Raw genomic sequence first — 21,672 nt, 5'->3', positions numbered from 1 at the left:
TTTCACTTACACACTGCACTTGTTTTACAGTCCTGTTATCTGTTTTATCACTTTATTTTATATTTTATTGTAAATTTTAATATGTTTCTATTTCTTGAGTGATTGTTGATAGTTTAATTAATATTGTTTATTGTTAAATGTTACGCACCACCCGCCACGACAAATTCCTTGTATGTGCAAACTTCCTTGGCAATAAACGATTCTGATTCTAAACATTTTGACGTACTGAAGGCACTTGTTTATCAACCTTATTGTTCAAAAGTAAGATGCAGCTCAATTAAAATGTACTATTATTACTTGCTAGAAATGTGTGACTGGAAACATTGTTTTAGGATTTGTTTATTTTTTTGAAATTGCAATAGGGCATAATGTAAAGCCACTATTAATAGTTTTGCTAATTAACTGACTTTTGGACCGATTTCCGCTGTTGAATTCTACCACTAATTGAATTTCAACATTAAATAAGTACGACTTTTACTGCAGTAATTCAAGGTTACAATGTTATTTATTGTCATTATACAACAGGGTTGTACAGCGATATGCAGTTTGTACTCCCGTTTTGCAACATAAGAACAAAAATAAAACTATAGTTTATAGAGGTGGCTTATTAAGTGTAACAGCCCAAGGCCTCACGAAGTTACGTAATCAGTACAGTACAGTTTTGTTTACTTTTACGTCGAAACGATTAAATGTACATTACCACAAGCCGGCACTCTGTTGGAGATATCCAAGCTTTCTCGCGTTGCCACTATTTTGACCCTAACCGCGCGCCGTAACATGTCTCACCATTCAATGGCTATCACATCTATGGTGTTATCCGGCGAATAGCATTTTTATTTAGTCTTAACGAGCGAGGAAACGGTCACAATGTCTGTTCAAACAACAAATTCAAGCAACCCGATTGTCTTCTTCGACGTAACCATCGGAGGGCAGGTGAGTAGAGCAAACATATAAAGATATACGCTATCATTTATGTCCCAGCTAACCAACGTTACCGTGAATACATCTCACCATAATATCGTGGTAAAAGTTGCGATCAACTGAACTACGTTGGTTGGTATTTAGACATCTTCGTTTAATACACGTGTCTGATACACATGGCAACAAACAGGGCTGGTTCTACGTTTAAATCGCGCGGTTTATATTGTGGTGAGCATCTTGTAGTGTAATTAAGGTAACATAAGGTAGCAAGCTTTTTGTTTTCGCCGATCGTTGTATAAATACCTCCAGATCGTGAATAACAAGTATACTGTGTTATCTTCAGTACGTCTTTTATTCTTGACGAAGAAATACGCCATTTGTTCCTGTGAGAGTTCAGTAGGTTTGCTCAGTGCGCCCACATGCGTCCGGGAGTGAAGCTCCAGTCCTCAGCTTCTAAGAAGGGCGATAAGTAGAGCAGCCAAAACCTACATTTCCACTAAACGTTTCCTTCTCACATTGCTGTAATCTGTATGAAAGTATGTTATTATTATTATGCTATATGTATTACCTTTCGTTGAAGAACTGCTTTTAAATTTTAACGTCATTTTAAATTTTAACGTCATTTTAAATTTTAACGTCAGTGGCGCGCAGTGACCACTTGGCGCCACTCAAACTGCAACAAGTCTGTCCACACAAACGCTGTTTGCACGTAATGTGGCGCACAATGATGTTACAGCAGTGTTATTCACTAATATGTCCAGAAAGGTAAAGTTTATACATCAATTGAATACGTTTGACAGTTTGTTTTCTTTAATCGCCGTTGAAATCACGTGATGTGCTCTGTACGGAACACCGTTGAGCTTTATGGGCCACAGGAGGAGACGTTACTTTCCCCCACTTTTCTCAGAAACTATTGCACCAAAATACACATCAAAGTGCAAACGGTCCAATGGATATTCCTTCTGGAGAATCAGCACACAAAGTCTGTGAGGAAGGTCTGAGGGAAGATCACGAACTGTGTGAAATGACCCGGAAGTATCTAAGTGGCAGTCTTGATAAGAGCTGGTCGAGTTCCCTAAAAGCTAAGGAAAGGTGCTTTAATGCTTCCTTTCTTTATTTCCTCTAGCTTAGGATGCACTGGACCATCCGTTATGACTGAACATTTAGATACAGTCGTACCCACAGTTCTTTGTGTTTCGGTCGATTCATGATAAATATGAGTGGATAGTGACAACCATTTCGTTTCATTGTTTTTTGTATTTTTTTTGTATGTATTTCGAAACAAATGAAACAGTAAATATGAAAAAAAAAGTACAAACATAAACTAATATGTCTGAAAAGGAGTAGGAAATTCACATATACACCATAACTCTGACATTTGACGAAATATTTATCATGTAAACCTTTGTGACTAGAAGCCTATATTCCTTTTTTTCATTTAAATTCCAACCGTGGTAATAAAGTAGTATTTTAGACTTCTAAAATAAGATAATCCTGTGAATGTCGCTCAGTGATACTAGTTTATTGGAGATATGATGATTCATTAAATAATAATTCTTCTTGTGGTCTGTTAGACGGGAGCTGACCTGACAATACATCACCAAGGCTATACCGAGTTTACTTTGTTAAACAACGCAAGAAGAAAAACTCGACTGAGGTACTCTGCTAACTGGTACAATTCAGAATCAGAACCGTTTATTTGCCAAAGTATGTTGCACATACAAGGAATTTGACATGGTGGATGGTGCATAACATTAAACAATCAGCACGGTGCAAAATACAAGACATGATTTAAAGATGGATATAGATCTGGATTTGTTTTGCAAAGTTTTCCATTTGTAAAAGAAGTATTAATGTATCTTCTCAGATCCCACATGTCCCAGTTAGATGTGATGTGACGGACGGTAGGAAAGTTTTGCAACAGAGAAACGACACTGATGGAATATCAACATAAGCAAACATCACCACAGTTGTCATCAGATAAACTTGCTTAAAACCTGTGAGAAGAGCACAGAGAGACATTTGGGATCATGTGGAACAACCAAAAGTGTTGCAACTGACAGAAAGTGTTCATGTAGGATCCCATTGCTATTAGTAAGAGCTGAATGAGAAAATAAGTCTTCAGGGCCTTTTAATACAGTCCTTAAATCCAAGTTGCTAAACACAGTAGTGAAATAGACCCATACAGTATTTTAAATTATGACTAAGTGGGAAATCTCATCACAAGGTCGTCTAGATTTGGATCGTTATATCACACATCATCATAAAGGTGAAGGAGAAACTTTGAACCTCCTCAAATAGATTGATAAACATGACATTTGTAACTTATGTTTTCAAAGAAAAAGTTGCAAAAATACATGGTTCACTGAAATAAAATGAAAACTGGAATTTTGGATATTTATTTCGAAACATTTATACCTGTTTGGGACAGAAAGTTAAAAGAGAATAGATATAAGTCAACATAGCATTTCCCTCAAGTCTAAAGGTATCTTTAAAAAGTCCTTCATGACAAACATACAAATTAATGGAGAAAAATAATGTGGATTTACAAAAGTTTAGCTTAATGATCCAAGCGTTCAGCAAAACCTGAACCCCCCCCCCAACCAACTCAAAGAATTCTATTTTAAAGTCCAGTCACAGACTCTTGTCAACGGCAACATTTTGCTGTTGCTCAAAAGCATGTGCCGATGGAGAGGTGAAAGATGCGTGTCTGTGTGTAGGTGTCAGTTTACATGTACACAGGTGAACTATTCATAGTTGCCAGCTCAAGTCTTCACTGACTTTCTCGCATCATGGTTCTCATTTGCTATTGGCTGTCAGGTCTGCCGTGTAACAGGTTCACTGTTGATGTCTTTCTCTGTTACACATAGAGGAGGGTGTGGCTCTTCTCTTTGGACGGGTTCGACACAGCTGCAGGGAATGGCTGCTGTCGTGTTCCTCTGCTCAAATGCCAGTAAATGGGCCACGGGCACACGTTTTCTGGGAGGCTGTACGGTCCTTGTTTGTTGCTGTTTGCCCAGAACATCACGCCCGTCAGGAAACTGTTGGTGCACTCCACCCACAGAAGGTTAACAGTGATGTAGGCAGGTACTCCAAAGCTGAGCAACATGCAGACCACAGACATCACGAGATAAGGCATCCAAGTTAGACTAAAGCCCAGTATTAGGCTGAACCACAGAGGCGGGCGCGGATAGACGGTCTCCTCCGGTGGATTCTCCTCAATGCCTTTTGTCTCCGTGCAGTCAGTTGAGGTGAACAACAAGTCGCTGCTCTGGTTCTCTGGTTCTTCCCTCGCTTCAGATATCCTGTTGGCCTCGCCCACCCACTTAGGAATCATTGAGTAAAAGGGCAGCATTGTACAACCTACCGCTGAGAAAAGCCCCAAAATGAAGTAGTTGATCAGTGTAGACTCCCGTACTTCACACACTAGAACTGATAGCCTTTCCTGATAATCCAGTTTCATCGAATCCAATTTGACAGAACCAAACCAAATGACAGCTAGGATCCACACCAGCAATGTCAAGGCGGTGTGCCTTAGGAATTTGGAGAAGGCGCTCTGTTTGCCGAGGTAGGTACCTTCTAAACAGCAGTCCAATAAACCCAGGCAAATCAGGGGCAGCGGCAGTGCTTCATATATCGCAGAGGCATTGGCCAAGATGAAGCAGAGGGACATGAGATACCTTTCAGGTCCAAGAAATAACAAGCTTGAGAAAAGAAGCACCATCACAGAGTCAGCCAGGACGATGGACAGACTGCACATACTTAAAAAGGAGGTGGACAGTTTCCGGCCGCTGAAGGAGAGGACCACTATGTCCAGTACCACCTTGATAAGCATAATTCCCAGATACTCGTCAGTGTTGTCTGTATGACGGCCAGACACATCCGTTTGTGCTACGATGTCCAGCATTTTGACGGTATTGCTTGTTTTCTGATGCGTTATCAATTCATGCAGCATTTGTGCAATCAGCGCTCAGTTCAGTATGGAGAGGCTCCAGGAAAGGCTGTGGAGGACAAGAGTATATTGGTTAGGAACTACGGCTGTGCAAATGATTACTGATTAGAGAAAGCATGTGGATGCATGAGTCCAGTCCAGTCTACGTTACACTGGCAATTATGAAATACAAAGTAAAAGTAGAATTAATTTTGTTATCGTTGCAGTTTTGAGACACACACTTTGGTTCTCATATCTTGTCACTTCCCCATCAACATCCTGCAGTCATGGTATTCGTTCTTTCCAGCGTTGTTAAACCGGAGAAGCAAGTTCTGCCATTTGAAGTGTGTAGCTTACTCTGTATAAATTATATAATAATAAAACAAAAACTGACGCTAAGCCATCTGTACCTCTGTGCTCAGGGTTCTCCTAGTCCAGTGGGTTTCAGAGGCCCTGCATGCTCTCGCCAAGACTTGTCTGAATATGACTGTTGTCAGGTGAAGCGGTTCATTTGAGATGGCTATGTATGGCTCCACCTTTCCATTGTGAATGCGGACAACTAAATGCACACATCTGTGTCTTGATGGAAGCCTGCCCATTTTCTATGTAACCTCTGGCTACAGTGTTAGTTATGTATGCAAAATACTTAAAAACAGTAGCTTAGAGGTACGAGTTGAAAAGCAGTGAGCAATTCCTTAATTCGCAAAAAGCATGTCAATTTTATATTTCAAGGCAAGTTTATTTCTACAGCACATTTCAACAACAAGGCAATTCAAAGTGCTTCACATAAAACCATTAAAAGCATCAAAACATAGGAAACATTGATTGAAACATTAAAAACAGTCATTGAAATATTAAGAAGCTTCTCTATTAAGAAGCTAAAAAAAAGAATATGCAGTGCAGTTTCAGAAATTAAATACAGTAGTGAAATGTGGGAAATTGATTAATATCCTTGAATCTGGTTCACTTAAGGGAAGCAGCAAACAGAAAAGTCTTCAGTCTTGATTTAAAGGAGCTGAGGGTCTCAGCAGACCTGCAGCTTTCTGGGACTTTGTTCCAGATATTTAGAGCAGACAAACTGAACGCTGCTTCTCCATGTTTAGTTCTGACTCTGGGAACAGAAAGTAGACCGGTCCCAGACAGCCTAAGGGGTCGGGATGGTTCATAAGGTAGCAGCAGATCAGAGATGTATTTTGGCACTAAACCATTCAGTGCGTTATAAACCAATAGCAGGATTTTAAAGTCAATTCTTTGCTGGACAGGAAGCCAGTGCAAAGACCTCAGAACTGGAGTGATGTGATCCACTTTCTTGGTCTTAGTGAGGACTCGAGCTGCAGCGTTCTGACTGACTTTTTACAGAGACCTGTAAACACACCGTTACAGTCGTCCAGTCTACTGAAGATAAATGCATGGACAAGTTTTTCCAAATCCTGTTGAGACATAAGTCCTCTAATCCTTGATATACTCTTCAGGTGATAGGCTGATTATGTAATTGTCTTGATGTCTGTTCAGGTTGAGGTCTGAATCCATAACTACACCTAGATTTCTGGCCTTTTCATTTCATCAGAATTTCCGTTTCATCAGAATTTAATTATTTATTTTTACAATATGAATAAGTTTCACAAAATTAGCTTGGAACAGTCACCTAAATTTTTTTATTTTATTACATATAGTCACATAACTATCATTCTGTAAGAGATTTGAGGCTGTAGTTGAATAATGAGGCAGTTTGATAAACACAAGTAGTCAGGCACAAATGCACCTCTACGGGTCCTTGTATGATTCTTCAAAGTGTGTTTGGTCTTTATCTGTCAAATAGAAAAGGTTGATTATTAATTTTATCTCAGTTTCTCACCGGGTTTGGCTTGATATGTTGACTGTCAGGTGAAACCCTTTAGCCTCTTATCTCAGTGCACCTTTCTCTTCCTTGCTTTTGTTTCTGAATCCAAAGTGATCTTTGGACATAGCATTTAAAAGACCCTCATTCCAGTGCCGCCACAGAAGTAGTTCAACATTATACATTCAACAACAGACTCTTAAATTAAAATGTATTATCTGATGAGAAACTTTTTTTTTTTTTTTTAAACAACCTATCTTACCTGTTAGGCATGTCAGACTCCAGCGAGAGAAAACACTCAGCAGACAAAAGGTTTTGTGGTTGATGTTTGTTCCTGAACCAACTCATGCACCTATATTTTGTTTAATTTCCTGGTAACTAAAAATACACTCTGTATTTTCTAAATGGCATAGACAGGAGATCCACTGGCTGTTTGTTTTACTGCGAGTCGTCTGCGTCGTCTGAAGAGTTAGTTATGCAAAGATGTCATGGGGATAACCGGCCTTTTTTTTTTCTTTTTCTTTTTTTTTTCTTTTTTCTTTTTCTTTTTTTTTTTCCATACAGACACACGGACATTGTTGGAACAGTCAGCTATTTGCATGTCCCTCCGGGTTGTGGGAGGCCTGGGTGGACAGATACACACACACACACACACACACACACACACACACAGACACACACACACACACACACACACACACACACACAATACTTATAGAGATGATTTAAAGTCGTTCATTAAGATTCTGATGTAATTTACATTTTACATAATGTATACTTTGACCACCGGGAATCAGAACTCTGACAGAAAAGCTTGTGTAGCGTTGTTGGGATGAAACCGAGTCCACTTGATGTTTTCAGGCAGAAATAGGATAATGTGTCCTTCAAGACCAGAAGTAGAAGGAAGAAAGATGAGAAGAAATCCTATACCAGTTATTCAGTAGAAGTATCTTTAAAAAATGTGCTGTTGCAGAGTCTCTTATTAGAACTGGTTTCTGCAGATGAGGCCTTCTGTCTCAGAGTACTTCCTGTCACAAGACTGATCAGGTTCTGGCCGTGCTATGTAGTTCAGCCTGAGGTGAAACACTGTCCCAATTTGCATTCAGGTGTATACGTTTCATTGTTTGTCTTTGTTTTGTGTGTTCAACTGTTTTCTCAACTGTTTGCCAGGATATCGGACGGATGAAGATCGAGCTGTTTGCCGATGTGGTTCCAAAGACGGCAGAGAATTTCCGGTAAGGAGAAAGTCGTTCCAGAAGTCTGTTTTTCAGGACTGACGTGTCTGAGTGTTTGAAGGTGTTACTTAAACTTTCCTCATCTCTTACAGGCAGTTCTGCACTGGAGAGTTCAGGTAAGGTTGCAAAACGTCTTTGTTCTCTGATGTTACACAAAGACGGCGTCACCATCCTCCACACATTGTCCCAACATGCACTCAAGATTTTACCTTCATCAGATTAAGGGCTAAGGAGAACTTTATTACATAAAAGGCTTCTGCTGGAGAAACCTAATTATTTGGCCACATGTATGGTTAAACAGGCCTTTTACATGTGTGCGTGTGCATGACAAAAAGTCACACAAACAAACTGATCACATTGCCAGTACACACTGAGCCACAACCTTCTAATATGAATGGGTTCATTTGAAGAATGCCAAAGGAAGCTTTTAAGCCACAATGCGTGTTGCCAGATATTACAATATACACTGTCACTGGTAGCTTTCGGAGTCACTGAGGCTGATAAATGCTCTGCATATTCATCAATCATGGAAGGTATACGAGACCATTTAACAAGACCAGCTTGTGACCACTGCTCTTTATTTCACCGACACTGTTCCTTCCTGGTGCTCTCTAATGCAGATATGACATAAATCTCTCTCCACACACACTAATGTTTACATTAAAGCCAGCTACAATAAAACAGGGTGGTTTAACAACTGCCAGTTCATGTGCCCATCCCTGTGTCTGCACTATCATGTACCTTATACCTCAGTCAACAATAATACATCAGGGCGGTTTGAACAGCTGCCAGTTCAAGATGCTTGGCCTGTGGAATGGTATGTACCCATCCCTGTTTCTCAATGTTTAGGGATTGACTCGTGGTGTAACAGGCCAGAGTTGATTCCTGATCCGTACAGTCATCAAGGTTCGGCACGCATGTGAACCACGGATTCATCACACAATTTAACCATCATACTGTGAAATAAAGTTTTACGGCCGATATTCAGTAAGACAATGTGCGATATGGAGATTGGTATTAAGGCTTTCTAGTCGCCGATCCCTGACAATACGTTGTTGAGAACAACAAATCTGTGGTGTAAACAACAGGAGGAGAGCTAGGAACCTTGGCAGCACCAGTGCTAACAGCTCATGAACGGAGGTTACATTCGGTGACATTATGATGCGGCTCATGATCTGTTAAATTCTAACTTTATTTTGATGTTTTCAAATGTAAGCTTGTAAAATACAGTTCTGGCGAGACACTAAATACAGTTGTTTGAATGACATGTTTTCACAGCAATATAAAATAGAATTAAGACCTAAGCAGCCTATAATGCATCATTAAAACTATAAATTACAAATGTTTTTGCCAATAGAAATGCAATCTTTTATTTCTTAATCATTTGAATTGTGTGTTTTATGCAAATAACCACTATAGATAACTATAACGACGTAAAAGGCCTGCATTTAGAATCATTTACTGAATTACACTGACTCGTGGATCAGCAATGATCAGCAATAGTGCTCTTTATGTTTTAGAACAGGGTGGTTGAACAGCTTCCAGTATAAGAGGCTTGGTCTGTGGTATGCCATGTACCCATCCCTGTTTCTCAATGTGTCTTGATCGACCATTTACTAGGAAAACTCACATGAGAAACGTGGACAAAACATCTTCCTTAGAAATAATTACTTGTATTACAATATAGTGTCATTGTCTTTACCTTATTTTGATCTGTTCTACAGGAAGGATGGAGTCTCCATTGGTTTCAAAGGTTGCACATTCCACAGGTACACAGTGTGGCAGCTTGATATGCATAGCTCACATTGTACTCCTACCTCATTTGACTGACATTGGGCTAGTTGTTATTGTTAAACTGGTTGTATCATGGAACAGCCTTCTGGCTATCCACTGTCAGCCCTGGCATTCAGGCAGTTTCTGTCCCTGTTTTTCTTAATATTGCAGTTCTAGAGGCAACATTAGTCGTGAGCAAGCATGATCCTGGACACAGACTGAAATATTAGAACTTGGATGAGACGTTTTATTTTTTTGTTTGTTTTTGAGATGAAAGTGCCGACCCTTGAAATCCACGATAGGCCCCTAATGTTAACCACATCCTCAAGTATTATGTTAGTGTTTGTTCATTCATATACAACTTCTACAGAAACTTGCAATTATTTATGGGAAAATGATGTGTTGAAAAACTGGCCACCTCCTATTGTGTTTTATTGTTTTACAATATGTAATCAAAATGGATTTCTGTCTTTTTTGACACTCGTAAACAGAAGAATGTCTGCATGTCTTACCAGTCAAACTCCTTCAGCTTGTACCTCAACAAAACTGACACTTGATATGTTTTCATTGTTCACTGGCAGGGTGATAAAAGACTTTATGATACAAGGAGGGGACTTTGTGAATGTAAGTACATGCACACCTCTTCTGCTGTCTGATTGACGCTCTTGATTTATCTTCAGGATGACGGAAACAATGTTCCACGGTTTGATGTTTTGCCGTCACTGTTTGCATTTATGGCTTGGGTTAAAGCTACAGTAAACTCTCAATCTTCTTGCAACATAGCAATGAATGTTATTTTTCTTACAACAGAAATACATATACATAGTATGTTGAGAAGAATATTTTCAGAGACACAGTTTCTCAGCAGAGGAAACAGTAATCTCTGATGGGGTTATTGCCTGCAGTGGAACAATGTTAGATAGACCTGATGTGAAACGAGCTAAAGAAAGACGTTTTATCATAAACAATATAAAGAAAGATATTTTAAAAGATGGTGATTATTAGTTGGCCTTTTTACTTTTACATCCACTTCTGTCTACCATTTCTTGTATTCATTAAATAAAATAAATCGTGCCATGATGTCAGACAAACTGCAGGTGTATTTTGAATGGAGCAGGAGAACAACATGTATTATTCTGCCTCCTGGTTGACATGTGGTGAGTTACAGCTCATCTTATTGTATAGCTGCTTCTTTCTACTACACCTTATGTTCTGTTTGTTTTTTGTTTTTTTTGTCCTTTTGTGAAGGGTGATGGAACTGGTATCTGCAGCATCTACAGAGGTCCATTTGTAGACGAAAACTTCAAAATGAAGCACTGTGCTCCTGGCCTTCTGTCCATGGTATGTATGTCGATCAATGCTTAGAGGTTGGGTACACTGAATGAGGAAAGGGTCTGTTTACTTTAACGAAACTGAAGTTAGTTGGTTTCCTGCAAACATTTTGTTAATCTATTAATCTGTAAAAAAAAAAAAGTTAAGATTTGATTAATCCACACAAAGTGAATTGACCCAACCTCTATAGACAATAGGATTTGATTGATTGATTCAAAGTGAATTAACCCTGACTAATGGAGACAAACAGACTTTTAAAACTGCCCTTCTTTCTCAATAATGTGTCTTACTCAGGCAAACAGCGGGCCAGGGACGAATGGTTGTCAGTTCTTCATTACCTGCACCAAATGTGACTGGTTAGATGGGAAGCATGTTGTTTTTGGTGAGTACGTCTACGATGTTAGTTGTGCTTTCATATCTATTTAGAGCGCTGTGTACATTTGTGTATGTGCCAAGATTTAAACTGTCTTATTCACACCTGTTTCAGGAAAAGTGGTTGATGGTTTGCTGACCATGAGGAAAATTGAGGTAAAAACACATTGTAATATTAATATATTGATGTCAATGAATTGTGAGTGGAAAGAGACACACACTCATAGTGGGTAAAACGTCATTCACCACTGGGTCATTACCTTTTGTGCAACATGTTTAAAGTTAAAAGGCCTGCTGTACTACTTATTGTCTATAATATTTCACTCATCTCTCAAATCAAGTTTGAAGAGAACTAAGTACATATTTCCTAATATGTATTATATGCTTAACATTTTCATCTCAACAGTGATGTGTAAATCTTCAGACATAAATGTTTCAAAGCAAGCATCCAACGCATGAAACCCAGTCATTGACACTTGTAGTATATCAATCTTGTACTGCTTTATGTTTATGTAATGAGTACTGTAATCAAACTATTGACGTGTGCATCACATGGATCTGTGTGTGTGTGTAATGTTTATGTGACTGTTTGTGCTCCTTCCTGTCTACAGAATGTTCCCACGGGACCCAACAACAAGCCCAAGCTCCCCATCCTCATTGGACAGTGTGGAGAGATGTGATCCAGCTTCCTCACAACACCACGCCAGAATTATACAACCTCTGTATACATGAAGTAGTTTTTATAGTCACTTGATACTCCTCAGCAGACATCAACCTACATATTTTTTTCCTGTGTGGATGTCTTCTGCCATGATGAACATTGAAGGACGGTATAACGTTCAACAGTACATCATTTTGGCCAATTATCTTGAGTTTGGTAAAACTGATTCCAGGTTAATCGCTGAATCCAACCCAGATCAGGTTATTCACATGTCGGGTGGGTTTGGGAACTGACGAGATGTGCTTAATATATTGGTTTTGAATTTGTTTTGCAAATCGTCATGTTCTACACTGTTGTTGGGTCCAAGTGGAGACAATTTGTGCTTCCTGTTAGAAAAAGACAAATAAGAAATTGTGACTTTTTTAAAGAATTGCTTTGCATTTCAAACATTCTAATTCCTGTTTGAGTCAAACTGTTCATTGAGGATAAATAAATTGTTTTACTTTTACACAAACCTTTTGGAGTAATCTTGTTTCTTTGGGGAAAGCTGTTTACATCTGTAACTAGCATCGTGTTTACAGTAAGTTCCTTTTAATCGTTGGTTTGTTATAGTTTCAATATTCAAAATGTTAATGTCTTTCAACTTCTTAACACCAAATATTAAATATGTATTTACTTTTTAAAGTATGAATGCGTAATTAATTTTGATTTTAAGTTCACAGTAGTAACAAGGAATCTGAATTGCTACCGTCTTCACAAAATAAATGTATCAATCACAATATTAACCGTAGCCAGAATCTGAAATCATCAGAAGTCTATCGTGCTCTTCTTGTTTTTACATTTAGATTCATATATGTATTTAAAAACATGGTTGCGTATCCATGTTTTGAAATTGAACTCAGCATTTAATAGTGTGAGAACACTATACCAAGTGTAAATGCATTGTTTTGTTTTCATTAGCCTATTTGCCCTAGGGAGGTTTTCCTCTGAGTCATTAGCTGAGAAAGGGAAAGAATGAGTAATCGTCCAGAGATCTATATTTGATCTCTGAGGTGATACCAGGTAGCAATCTATCTCAATGTCATCGCCAGGAAGCAAAGGAGGGAAATACCTCACAGCTAAAGGCACAATAGTCCTCCAAGTCACACACTTCAGCGCCAAGCAATCCTCTGCTTAACTTATGGCTGCCTCCTCATATCCTAGCCATCCATACAAATCCGAGCCTCCAGACCCCTCCCCCACCCACGCTCTCCCTCTTCCACCGTGGACCTTGTTCCCTTGGCACAAAAGAATCCTTTCAGATGGATACTCTGTTCTTATGGAGGCAGGAAGAAGGGTTTTTTTAGGGGGGAAGGGGGGGGGGGTCTCTTCGTGGGGAGGCTCGCTGGGGTCAATGCTAAAGCCCATCTTTGTGTGGGAGAACGGGGCTCAGCCATTAACAGCGAGCTCTTCACACACCAGCCAGTGCTCATAAACGGTGCCAGTGGACCATTAACATGACAATGGGTGGGGGGCTGCGGTGGGGTTGTCTCACACTCGAGTCTGGGTATGTCGGCACTGCGCTACTAGAAGACGATTTGCGACGATGTTTGCGTTTCACGAGTTTGTTGGGCAGGGAAATATGAGAGAAGAAGCAATAGTATGTTGTGACAGTGTTTGAGCTTATGTGTACCTTTTAGGAATTAAGAAATGTAATCATCTAAGGAATTTACAAATGTCTTCCCTGTGAATCCTGAATATTACAATAAGAAACAATCAAATGTCTGGTCTTTAAATTATGAAGGAAGGAAGGTTATTGTTCATCCTGGATGTTGTATCCTGATATGACCTTCATTCAAAACAATCAACGAAGGATTTGGGGGTAATCTCTAACAAAATAATATCACATTTCAAGTGTAATAGTAGGGTTACTTCCAGAAATGTCCTGTGATATGGAATAGTGAATCAGTTGTTCTGTGTTTAGGTGTTAGAGTATAGCTGTCGACAATGACCTGCTGTTTATTGGCTGGTGAGAACTTAATGTTCTTACAGCACATCAAAATGAGCTCTCTTCCTAAATCTGCCAAGGTTTCATGTATGCACACAGCAACTGACGATGCAGTAAAATTATGAATATGACATTTACATCATGTTCGGTGAATAAAATATTGATGCTTTCCTAAGTCTTCCCTTAAATTGGGTCAGTAATCTCTCATTACATTTCCACCGCGCTGCAGTCACTGTCCATGCGGCTACAGACAGTGTGCAATGTCTATTTTGCATTTTATGTTTTGAAAGTAGTGATGGCAGCTATACACACAACCGTTTCAATCAATCTCAGACAATCACCCAGTTTACAAAATTAAAATTGTATTCAAAGAATTAAAAGACAAAGTTTTAAGACAACTGAACGAAAGACTTACTACTCATAATAATTATAATATAATAATTGTGTCTTTTGAGATGATTTTATGCAAGACTGGCACAATAAATCGAGTCCTTGTGTTTTTCAGTATTTATACATTTTGTTCAAAGACACACAACCAAGCAGACACTGTTCCAAAAGTGTCACGGTTTTCTGTCTGACTTGTCTGGCTTCGGCATCACCATGGGGCGGTAACAAGGAACAGGTACAATCTCTCTTAGCCAATCATTTTCAGCAAACTCTTCTTTCAACCCAATTTGACAGTTGTTTCAGCCAATAGGAATGCGTTTTGTTGTTCACAACACATTCCAACCAATCGGAAGAGTAGTTGGGCGGACCGCCGGTCAGGCACATTCCCCGGCACAGCTTCTCACTCTGCCCAGTTCGATCGGCAACGGGAGCGGAAAGAGGAAAGCTGAGAGCCCGAAGGCAGTAGCCCCTACCACCGCCGGCCCAGGTTACCATCTAGCACCGGGAAACATAGCAGAGAGCCACCGCCGGCAGAAACCAAACAGTAGTAACCATGAGCAGCGAGGCCGAGACACAACAACCACCCGATGCCCCTGCCGATGAGGAGAGCCCATCCAGCCCGGCAGCCGAAGCTTCCGCGGCGGATAAGAAGGTCATCGGTAAGGCTCCTGGAAATGAGCTAGTTAGCTAACGTTAAGTTAGCGAACGTGGTGTGGAACGCTGTAGAGGCGGTGCGCAAAAGCGGCGGTTGCAAATGTTAACTGCCCAACCACCGGGTCAGTTAACCGTTGAATCACTAATGTTATTCCAACATTTTAAGAAATGTCGTTAACTCAAATGGATTAACGTTAACGTTTGTTGAAATAAGCAAATTATAAAATAAACGTTAATTTTGTACCTCTTAAATCTCAGACGATTATGTAGCTAGAACGTGAACTTGTAGGCTGTCTGTAAGTAATATAACGTTAGTTGGGTATGAACTATGATTAATAATATCTTGAATAAGGTAAAATACATTTCCATTTGCTGTCAAGAGGTGAAACATTAGTCCTGGCGTTAGCTCGCGACACACATTTTAAAATGTCAGTTGGAATATAGGTCGTTATTGCTAGTGTTACATATCCACTATTTGGGGGAATTATGAGCCGTTTCTCGGAGTGGCATTAATTTCAGATTTAGAATACATGGTTTGTAAAGGTAATCCTTAAATCCCAACCGGTCCATCTCTGCCGTTTACCGGCCTTCAAATAGCTGCCACGGAATGCCGTGTTACCGATTGGCCGTCACATGCACGAACGTTGAGGTTGTTTCAGGACTATTGTTTCGAGGCAAACGTCTGAGCCACTCACTACTCCGTCGAAGTAACGAGGCAATATTAGCTGACATCGAGACGTTATAACGTTAACGATCATTTTGGTAACGGCTAATCGCATATCACTGTGGAACACGAAGTTATGTCACATTGCTCACTTAGCCGGCCACGATTACTACCGTAGAAAACAAGCTAACGTAAGCGGCAGACCGTCCCTTTGTTCACACGAAATGGCCTGGTTCCGCGTTAGAAGTAAATATCTCTCAAAAACGAAGTCGAAACGCACCCTCAAACGTGTGCTCAACGTGGTCGGCGAAACAATTCGAGTGAGGCCGGTTTATAAATATATTCGAATATAACTGTCAACGGTTGTCAAATGTTGTCCATATTCAAGGGCCTAGCTACTTATAACAGCGATGGTAGCTCGTTGGCTAACGAAGCTACGCTAGCTATTTACATGGCTGAAGGGGCAACCCAAAATGTCCGCCGTATATTTCCACGGATTTCTTTGGACATTTGAGTTTTCTGTTTGACGAAAACAACGGAAACGCCGACATGTTTACTTTTATCCTTACGTAATGTTTGGTCCCAATATATGTTATGATGTGCGACGGCTGTTTGTGCTCGCTGGCTTTAATCCAACCACATGGTTGAGCCCTAGTTAGCTACTGCGCTAACAAGCCAGCTGGGCTCGCTGCATGCTAACGTATCCGGGCGCGACTCTACCACGTGTGAACGCTCAAGTACTGAGTAGTGCGGTTTAAAATGGGGCAGTAGGTCTGTAGTAACTCAACTTTGAAATATCAGTGATCACAGCGCAGCATCGTATTGCTGCATCCATCTTAAATATGCGCACTAACGCAGCTCTATAAAACAAATGCACTGATCATTTGGATGATTACTAATCTTGCGTTCCACACTAGAAATAGCGCAGTCACTACTGGGCCATAATGCGCTTGGTTCATACCACACACTAAGTGCAGCTGGCACAGGGCACCCCTAAGCACCAGGATCTATAAAAGGGTGACAGTTGGGAGTTAAATATAACTTCCACATTATCTGGCCCTGGTTTGTTTTTCATCATCTGTCCCTGTTTGATTCCCTTTCTGTTTCTCATTGATATTGTGAGCCATGGACAAGCTGGTTGGAAGGTTTAGTTGTACCCACAATATGCTATCCCAACAGTGTAATATTGTAAAGGAAATGACTGAAGCTTAAACTTGGGTAATCATTTTCTTTTATTGTGCCTTGTTGCAGCAACAAAAGTCTTGGGTACAGTGAAGTGGTTCAACGTCAGGAATGGATATGGTTTTATCAATCGGTAAGTGGACCCCACCCTATCCATGGCTCCTAAAGACCCTGATATCATCTGTGTGTGTGAAGGAACATTCCCAATCCTATTAAGGCTTTGATTTGCTTACAAAGCTGACCAGGCGATTTGTCTGCTGGTCTCCATGCTGTTGTTACGCACAGTACTTATCCGTACGCTTCCCGGTTTAGTGTCAATCTGTCTGCAGATATATTGTATTCTGTGGCTCAACAAGATACTAACTAGAAGTAACTGAGTGTGTACCCCCCCCAATCTTTTATTTTTAGGAATGATACAAAGGAGGACGTTTTTGTACACCAGGTAAGTTGTACGTAGTTTTATTTTCTTCATTTATGTAATGATCATGAATATGAAATCTAACCCCTGAACTGTTCTTGGTTTTAGACTGCCATCAAAAAGAACAACCCAAGGAAATACCTTCGCAGTGTTGGAGATGGAGAAACTGTGGAGTTTGACGTAGTTGAGGGAGAGAAGGTAAGCTGTGTTTTAGTTGGTAATACAATCAGTTTTTTTTACTAGGTCCAAAGTGCTGAAATTATTTTGCAGCTATTAAAAAAAGATGCATCCTATTAATTGTTCTCTCGATAATTCATTTGGGTAATTACATTTATTTCTTTATTTAAAAAGGGAGCAGAGGCGGCAAATGTCACTGGCCCAGGAGGCATTGCAGTCCAGGGAAGTAAGTACGCTGCCGACAGGAACCGCTACAGGCGCTATCCCCGAAGAAGGGGCCCTCCTCGCGCTGGAGAATACCCCGACAACTACCAGAGTGACGGAGAGGGTGAGCCACCCAACGGAGGCCGTGACAAAGGCAGTCGAGATGGGGGAGAGAGCGCCCCTGAAGGAGAAGTGCAGCAACCGCAGCAGCGCAGACCCGCTTACCCCGGCAGACGGCGTTACCCGCCATACTTTGTAAGTAGACGCTACAGCCGCCGGCCCCCCGTACACCAACTCACCACGTGGAGGGATGTCTGAGGTACGCTGTCACAGGGCTTCTGTCCAGAAGCAGGCACCCAGCAGTCCTGCCCGGGACCTTTTGATATGTTGATCTCATACACAACACCCTCTCCTTTCAACACTCACGTGGTTGTGAACAAAAAAAAAAATCTTGGTGTATCCGGGGGTCTGGACATTATCTTGCAGATTGACTCAAAATAGGCCCCTAATCTTAGCTTGGTGGCTGGGTGGCCAGTTTCATTACGTGGTTTGTTTGCTTACGTGTTGGCTTTGGAAAAAGCTTCATGTCAGTTGTTGGATGTATTTGCTTTCAGGGAGGCGAGGGCGACGAGAGCCAGGGAGGTCCTGACCAGGGCAACAAACCAGCGAGGCAGAGCTACTACAGAGGCTTCCGACCAAGGTTCATTCCCAGGTTTACGTGAGGGCTTCATTGATGCAGGGCTGCAGACAATGGAAGAGTAAAGCACTGGGCTGTCTATCAAAGAATTCTAGCCCAGACTCTACCAGCAAACCTCAATTAATAAATGCCAACTGTTTGGCCAGAGAAGCTTTCCTTTTATTGCAGCTGTGCATTCAAATTTGGCCCATGTACATTTCTTTTAAAACTGCATCTCATCTCAGTAGATGATATCACCACTTCATAGTTTCTTGATAATTCATGATTCCTTACAGCCCCTTGCTTATTGCTTGTTCACTCCAGGGGTCCCCCCCGTCCCAGACCAGTGCGGGATGGCGAGAGACCAGTGCGGGATGGCGAGAGACCAGTGCGGGATGGCGAGAGACCAGTGCGGGATGGCGAGGAGGACAAGGAGAATCAGGGCGGCGAAGATGGTCAGAACCAACAGCCCCGCCAGCGGCGCTACCGCCGTAACTTCAACTACCGCCGCAGACGTCCACAGACCAACGACAAACCCGGCCAGGAAACCAAGGAGGCCAAGACAGGAGGTGACCCATCTGCAGAGAAAACGTCCGCTCCCGAGGCCCAGCAGGGTGGGGCTGAGTAGGAAACAACCTGCCCACCGGCACCTACCATCTTTTACCATCGTCCGGGTCAGTATAAATACTTCAATGGCTGATCATTTCCATTAACTTAAATTTCACAAATATGTGGATTCAGACAGAGCTGACAAATACTAGGAAACTTAAAACATCTACATTTAACAGCTAAGCTAGCTTGTCATTTGCACTCTGTTGGATCTGTAGTAGATGATCCAAAGCATGAGGTAGTGCAGTGGCTTTGATAAAGCAAACTGTCGGGCACCGTAGAGCCCTATTGGCTCTTCTCCATAAGAGCAGCGGCTTTAGGCTTTTGATTCTTTTTCAGCTATCTGGTGGTGATGCACGCTACATGACTAAAAATGTAGCATACAGATGGAATAATTGACTAATTTTCTTCTTTTCTTCTTTACAGTTTTTTTGTCAACAACAAGATGAAACATCAAACAAGATCTGAGCAATAAAGATTTGACTTGACGATCGTCACAAGCTTGCACCATGCATTTGACCAGATTACCACCGATTGCCTGCAGAATCTATGCAGACTTGTTTTTTTTTTCCCATTATTTTTATGTGACAGCTACAAACGTTTTGGGGAAACAGCAAATGTTTTTCTAAATCTGTCCTAAGTTTTTACACCAAATGGTTTTTAAAGAAAAAAAAATGGAATTTGATAACTGGTCAGTTTGACATTTTTAAATAACTTTTTATGTATTCAAACATTTTAACAAAATGCAAGCTCAAATAAAAGTCCAGAAACCAGGAAAAATGTCTTGAGTGTTTGTTTTATATTTCAAGTAAATGGGCTCTTAACAATGACACAAATTGAAATTGTATTTCAGTTAACTAGTATTTATTTTTCGTTTTGAATACAGACATAAACCTTGTATAATGCAGTCAATTTTACAATCACCAAATTCAACATTAAGCGTCAAACGGCATTTATAATGGTAAATGTTTTGCCAAAACTGATATTTCTGCGGTCACATTTCTTAATTTATTTTACACGAGGATAACAAAATTCTTATGCAGCATCTTGAAATGACACCAACACAATGTGATACAAGAATTGCATCCAACATTTAGCACTATATCAAGTTCCACATCTTGAGCTTAGGACGCATGAAAGCAATATGTAGGCAATACAGTTTAAGCAACTTCTCATACAATAGCGCATGTATACAAAAGAATTTAAATTTGTAGCGCCTAGATTTTGTATTCAAACCTAGGCCCGAGGCTCATTTTTTACTACAGCAAGTAAGTTTCAATTTACATTCTCACCAAATACAGTGCATCCGCAAAGTATTCACAGCGCTTCACTTTTTCCACATTTTCTTATGTTGCAGCCTTATTCCAAAATGGATTAAATTCATTATTTTCCTCAACATTCTACACACAACAACCCATAATGACAAAGTGAAAACTGTTTTTTGCAAATCTATTAAAAATAAAGAACGAAAACATAACATGTACATAAGTATTCACAGCCTTTGCTCAATACTTTGTTGAAGCACCTTTGGCAGCAATTACAACCTTAAGTCTTCTTGGGTATGATTCCACAAGCTTGGCACACCTATTTCTGGGTAGTTTCTCCCATTCTTCTTTGCAGAACCTCTCAAGTTCCATCAGGTTGGATGGGGAGCGTCGGTGCACAGCCATTTTCAGATCTCTCCAGAGATGTTCAATCGGGTTCAAGTCAGGGCTCTGGCTGGGCCACTCAATGACATTCACAGAGTTGTCCCGAAGCCACTCCTTTGTTATGTTGGCTGTGTGCTTCAGGTCGTTGTCCTGTTGGAAGATGAACCGTCGCCCCAGTCTGAGGTCCAGAGTGCTCTGGAGCATGTTTTCATCGAGGATGTCTCTTTACATTGCTGCATTCATCTTTCCCTCAATCCTGACTAGTCTCCCAGTTCCTCCCGCTGAAAAACATCCCCACAGCACGATGCTGCCACCACCATGCTTCACTGTAGGGATGGTATTGGCCAGGTGATGAGCAGTGCCTGGTTTCCTCCAGACATGACGCTTGGCATTCAGGCCAAAGAGTTCAATCTTTGTTTCATCAGACCAGAGAATTTTGTTTCTCATGGTCTGAGTGTCCTTCAGGTGCCTTTTTGCAAACTCCAGGCGGGCTGTCATGTGCTTTTTACTGAGGAGTGGCTTCCGTCTGGCCACTCTACCAAACAGGCCTGATTTGTGGAGTGCTGCAGAGATGGTTGTCCTTCTGGAAGGTTCTCCTCTCTTCATAGAACAACACTGGAGCTCTGTCAGAGTGACCATCGGGTTCCTGGTCACCTCCCTGACTAAGGCCCTTCTCCCCCGATCGCTCAGTCTGGCTGGGCGGCCAACTCTAGGAAGAGTCCTGGTGGTTCCAAACTTCTTCCATTTCCGGATGATGGAGGCCACTGTGCTCATTGGGACTTTCAATGCTGCAGAAATTTTTCTGTACCCTTCGCCAGATCTGTGCCTCGATACAATTCTGTCTCGGAGGTCGACAGATAATTCCCTGGACTTCATGGCTTGGTTTATGCTCTGATATGCACTGTCAACTGTGGTACCTTATATAGACAGGTGTGTGCCTTTCTAAATCATGTCCAATCAACTGAATTTAGCACAAGTGGACTCCAATCAAGTTGTAGAAACA

At 40.9% G+C, this 21,672-nt stretch overlaps 3 protein-coding genes across 3 annotated transcripts; 2 read left to right on the top strand and 1 right to left on the bottom strand.

Annotated features, from left to right (window-relative positions):
* Positions 1 to 656: 656 nt before the first annotated feature.
* ppih (peptidylprolyl isomerase H (cyclophilin H)) lies at positions 657 to 12,577 on the top strand. The gene is made up of 9 exons (XM_031845153.1): positions 657 to 933; positions 7,860 to 7,924; positions 8,017 to 8,040; positions 9,649 to 9,693; positions 10,279 to 10,321; positions 10,946 to 11,038; positions 11,324 to 11,411; positions 11,517 to 11,557; positions 12,013 to 12,577. Exons 1-9 carry the CDS (start codon positions 868 to 870, stop codon positions 12,079 to 12,081), a joined length of 534 nt encoding a protein of 177 aa, XP_031701013.1. The 5' UTR covers positions 657 to 867; the 3' UTR covers positions 12,082 to 12,577.
* Positions 3,326 to 4,860, bottom strand: LOC116382245 (probable G-protein coupled receptor 160). The gene has a single exon (XM_031845151.1). The coding sequence runs from the start codon at positions 4,826 to 4,828 to the stop codon at positions 3,782 to 3,784; it is 1,047 nt and encodes a 348-aa protein (XP_031701011.1). The 5' UTR covers positions 4,829 to 4,860; the 3' UTR covers positions 3,326 to 3,781.
* Positions 12,578 to 14,835: 2,258 nt separating the features above from the next.
* ybx1 (Y box binding protein 1) lies at positions 14,836 to 19,800 on the top strand. The gene is made up of 8 exons (XM_031845152.1): positions 14,836 to 15,095; positions 17,006 to 17,069; positions 17,345 to 17,378; positions 17,463 to 17,552; positions 17,706 to 17,990; positions 18,350 to 18,435; positions 18,736 to 19,085; positions 19,447 to 19,800. The coding sequence occupies exons 1-7, from the start codon at positions 14,990 to 14,992 to the stop codon at positions 19,037 to 19,039; spliced, it is 969 nt and encodes a 322-aa protein (XP_031701012.1). The 5' UTR covers positions 14,836 to 14,989; the 3' UTR covers positions 19,040 to 19,085; positions 19,447 to 19,800.
* Positions 19,801 to 21,672: the final 1,872 nt, after the last annotated feature.

The sequence above is a fragment of the Anarrhichthys ocellatus genome, unplaced genomic scaffold, assembly GCF_004355925.1.
Source record: "Anarrhichthys ocellatus isolate YVR2014 unplaced genomic scaffold, GSC_Weel_1.0 scaffold5, whole genome shotgun sequence".
NCBI classification, from domain to species: Eukaryota; Metazoa; Chordata; class Actinopteri; order Perciformes; family Anarhichadidae; genus Anarrhichthys; species Anarrhichthys ocellatus.
The sequence above is the reverse complement of the archived record's forward strand: the minus strand, read 5'-3'. Positions and strand labels throughout refer to the sequence as shown.